Source organism: Poecilia reticulata, linkage group LG2 (genome assembly GCF_000633615.1).
Source record: "Poecilia reticulata strain Guanapo linkage group LG2, Guppy_female_1.0+MT, whole genome shotgun sequence".
NCBI lineage: Eukaryota > Metazoa > Chordata > Actinopteri > Cyprinodontiformes > Poeciliidae > Poecilia > Poecilia reticulata.
The window spans coordinates 40555615-40559312 of NC_024332.1; the positions used below are offsets into that span (position 1 = coordinate 40555615).

The window sequence follows — 3698 nt, forward strand, 5'->3', positions numbered from 1 at the left end:
AGAGAGAGAGAGAGAGAGAGAGAGAGAGAGAGAGAGAGAGAGAGAGAGAGAGAGATCTGCCTGAACTAACCCTGACATTGAAAGTCATGCTTACGTGGTACAATGAAGGTGGTAACAAATTAAGTGAACTGTACCTTTATTGTGACGATCAATCACAATAAAGAGCCAGAAAATGATTAATGTTTTAATGTTTGCAGTTATTTTCCATTTCAAATGTTACTGTAATAAACTCTGGGTCGTATAACTTTGTTTTTTTTTCTAAATTTTTCCTTTTCCTCATACAGCAGCATGTAAATCCGTCTGCCTGTTTCTCTCTCTGTTTACCTGACCTGTATAATTCTCTGACCTACATAATGCGATATTTTTTCTCACCGTTCCTTCACTCAGTGCGGCGATGACGTTCCCAAGAGCAGACAGAGACTTGTTGATGTTCTTCGCTTCATCCAACACAGAACCTTCAGCTCCAGTTTTACTGACCTGAACAAAAGCATCAAAATGTCAGGAAGGGAAAAAAAATAAATAAAAGTGTCAGATTAAAGAATATCGTACACCCTGAATCTCTGGATCATTTTTAGAGTTGTCTTTTTTTAAACACAAATATTTGAGTTCTGAAACACTGAAGAAGTCGTACCTTCTCGCTGCCTGCCAGGTCGACCAGATAAAGCTTCCCAGACAGTTTCATCTCCGTCTCCACGTTCTCCTGCTTGATGTTGATCAGGAAAATGCTGTGGCTGCGAGAACTGTGCTCATTCATGTCTGCAGGAGGAAGACAGGTGAAGAACAGAAATGTCAGCTGGAAATACAACAGCAACAGTTCAGAGTTTAAATACTGAAGACTGAAGAGACAGAAACACCAGAAATGATTCTGTTCTTAATAAAGCTTGTATTTACAGTGATGGAGCGGTGATAATAACAATGCTTCAGTAATATGCAGTGAAATACTCACTGGTCACAGCGACGTGTCTGTTAGCTTTTCCTTCATCGATCACGTCCATCACCTCCTCAGGACTCGACACAAAACGCTCAGTGCAACCCTGACAGAGAACATGGAAAACTTTAAACACATTTAACTCTATTATCTGCAATTTAACAATATTTAACCACGTATGCAGTTGTACAAATTTGCAACTACAGTCACAGGAAAAAGTTTCAGCTACTATGCATCCCCTTGCTTCTTTTTAAGTAAGTGAGAAAATGCATCATCATCATCATCATCATCATCATCATCATCATCATCAGTGTGATAACATTTGTGTAAGCAGACATTTTGGCGGTCAGCTGGTCTAGACCAGACAGTTGTGGGTTAACACAATGCTGAAAGGTAAAGATACACACAATTACCTTAGAATCAATCTGGAAAGGTTTGACAGTCATTCCTAAAAAACATAAGTTCATTCTTCTATTGAAAGATTATTTTAAAAAGTTAACATTTGCCACAGATGCAAGTTTTTGGCATGTCAGGAAATTAACCCCAATGCAACGTCCCTGAAATAATCCAAGACTCTTTAGAAACTAAATAGTGTCAGCAAGGACTCTGCAGACCTCAGTTTGCAAGCTAAATGAATTGAAGTGATTAGAAAAAGACTGAACAAGCATAGACAGACATGGGACTGAGGTACCTTCACATAGGGAACCCTGTTTTTATCCTCATGAACAGCCAGGTTGGTTTTTGACACTGAAACATGAAACTTTGGTCAGTAAATGTTCACGAGTTCTTGGACCTTAAAAAATGAAACATCGGAAATGTCTCACCGTCCAGCAAGTCTCGGATTTTATCCAGATAGATCTCAAAGTAGGAGACCTGCAGACAGAGAGGATCATAACATATGAACACATGATTGGAAACACAAAGTACACGGCTGTGCTGAGATCATACAGATTATTCTAAGGTGTTTTCACGTTAGCAGGATCACCTTGATGTGGAACTCCAGGTTCTCGTCCATGGAGTAGATGTGGTCAAAGATGTCTCTGGAGATCCTGGGGATGATCCCCATCATATGGGGGTCGTGCAGGTTCCCCTAAAAAACAAAAATAATATTTACAAAGACCATCAAACATGATCTGTTAATCACACAAGACACTGACCTCCATGGTGTGAGTCTTTCCTGACGACGTCTGACCGTAAGCGAAGATGGTTCCATTGTATCCTCCCAACACGTCTGAAACACCAAATAAACATACAAACTATTAATTTAATGCCACAAAAATCAAACAATAGACCAAAATACTATATTGTATCATCTTGTTTCCCTTTAAAACATAAACAATCTTTATTTATGGGTTGGGATCAGTCTCACCTTTGACGATCTGCTTAGCACAGGTGTCATACACCTGAATCTGTTCAGTGCTCGGAGGAAAAACTCTGTCGAACACATACGGCTTCCCCTGAAACACAGGAAGCACTTTGTCAAAATAAAACACTTTACCAAAGACAAGGTTACTAAGACACACGGAAAACAAAAAAAAAACTGTCAAAGTGATTTATGTTTTGGAGAAACTGTCTTCTTCTGTCAAAGTGCAGAGAGACACTTTCTACAAGATATGTTCAAAGTGGATGGGATATGTCAGACCTGTCTGCCTTGACATCATTCACAATGATTACAATAAATATTTTGTATATTTTCTCAATAAAAAGGTAAATAGTTGCAGGCTGTTGCAGAGCTCTTAGAGCCTCATCGCTCTCAAGGTCTTTTCAGTTTCTTATTTTTACATCATAAAACCAAATCTAGCCAGATTCAAATGCTCAGTTGTTGGATTCTATCATGAAAGTTTTTCACACATGTAACCTTAATAACATATTTTATCTATAACTTTTATCACACGTAAGACTGACTATCAGGTTTTAGAGTTTTGTAGAGTCTGTTGTTATACACTACTGATACTTTACCTTGAAATACAGGGAACATGGCATTAAAATAAGACTCTTAAATACAGATGGTTTCCCCCGAATCATATACAAAACAAGCTGCCAAAATAAAGAAGTCAAATCTGCCTTTAAACATTTAGCTTATATGAAGATTATTATAAGGATTTACAGAAATGTGTACTCACTACACTCTATGTAGTTGTTTTAATTTTATTTCTGTAATATATTTAATTGGAAGAGAAAACAACTATAAGTAAACTGTAGCAAGCACTGAACATGATACATTTTGTTGACAAATAATTTTTTATGTGCATAAAACACGTCTTCATATGTCCATCAATATTTGTGTGTTTGCTGCTGACAGCCTTATAAAAACCTCTGGAAGCTGCTGGCATTAAACGGATCAGAGGACAGTTTGAAGATTTATCAGCAGCCAACAAATGTCACCTCAAAACACTCAAATGAAAAATGGAGAAATAATGAAAATTTCTCCTTAACTACAGGATTGAAGCAGGACTTGTTTTCAAATTACTAATATGTAATTTACAAATCTATTTTCTTACGCAGTCATAAAGAGACTATGAGCACAAATAACCTGATATTTGCATTGAATTAAAATCGCATTACTAGTCAGGCACAACAATTTAGTTTGGCATTTTTTTGCTGATATTGTTCTGTGGATTTCTTTTAGGGTTTATAAAAGCTGAACTATAAAGCTAAACTGGAGAAAATGACTTTCTATAAACTAGACCCTTCACTAAGCCCAACATCCAAAATCCTAAAAATATTACAAGTTGTATTTTAATTGGCTCCAGACAAGGGCGTAGGAACA

General features: G+C 37.1%; 1 protein-coding gene across 2 annotated transcripts in view; it reads right to left on the reverse strand.

Moving 5' to 3' along the window:
- Nucleotides 1–3698, reverse strand: part of LOC103460122 (kinesin heavy chain-like) — a 26673-nt gene that overhangs the window by 10053 nt on the left and 12922 nt on the right. For both annotated transcript variants that reach the window (XR_532856.2, XM_008402125.2), the window contains exons 2-9: nt 2298–2385; nt 2086–2159; nt 1914–2018; nt 1753–1801; nt 1620–1675; nt 947–1034; nt 632–756; nt 373–477 (exon numbers count right to left, since the gene is read on the reverse strand). Coding sequence is in view for 1 of the 2 variants with exons in the window: in XM_008402125.2 (XP_008400347.1) it covers nt 373–477; nt 632–756; nt 947–1034; nt 1620–1675; nt 1753–1801; nt 1914–2018; nt 2086–2159; nt 2298–2385 (690 nt within the window). In the remaining variant the exon portion in view is untranslated. The remainder of the gene's footprint in view (nt 1–372; nt 478–631; nt 757–946; nt 1035–1619; nt 1676–1752; nt 1802–1913; nt 2019–2085; nt 2160–2297; nt 2386–3698) is intronic.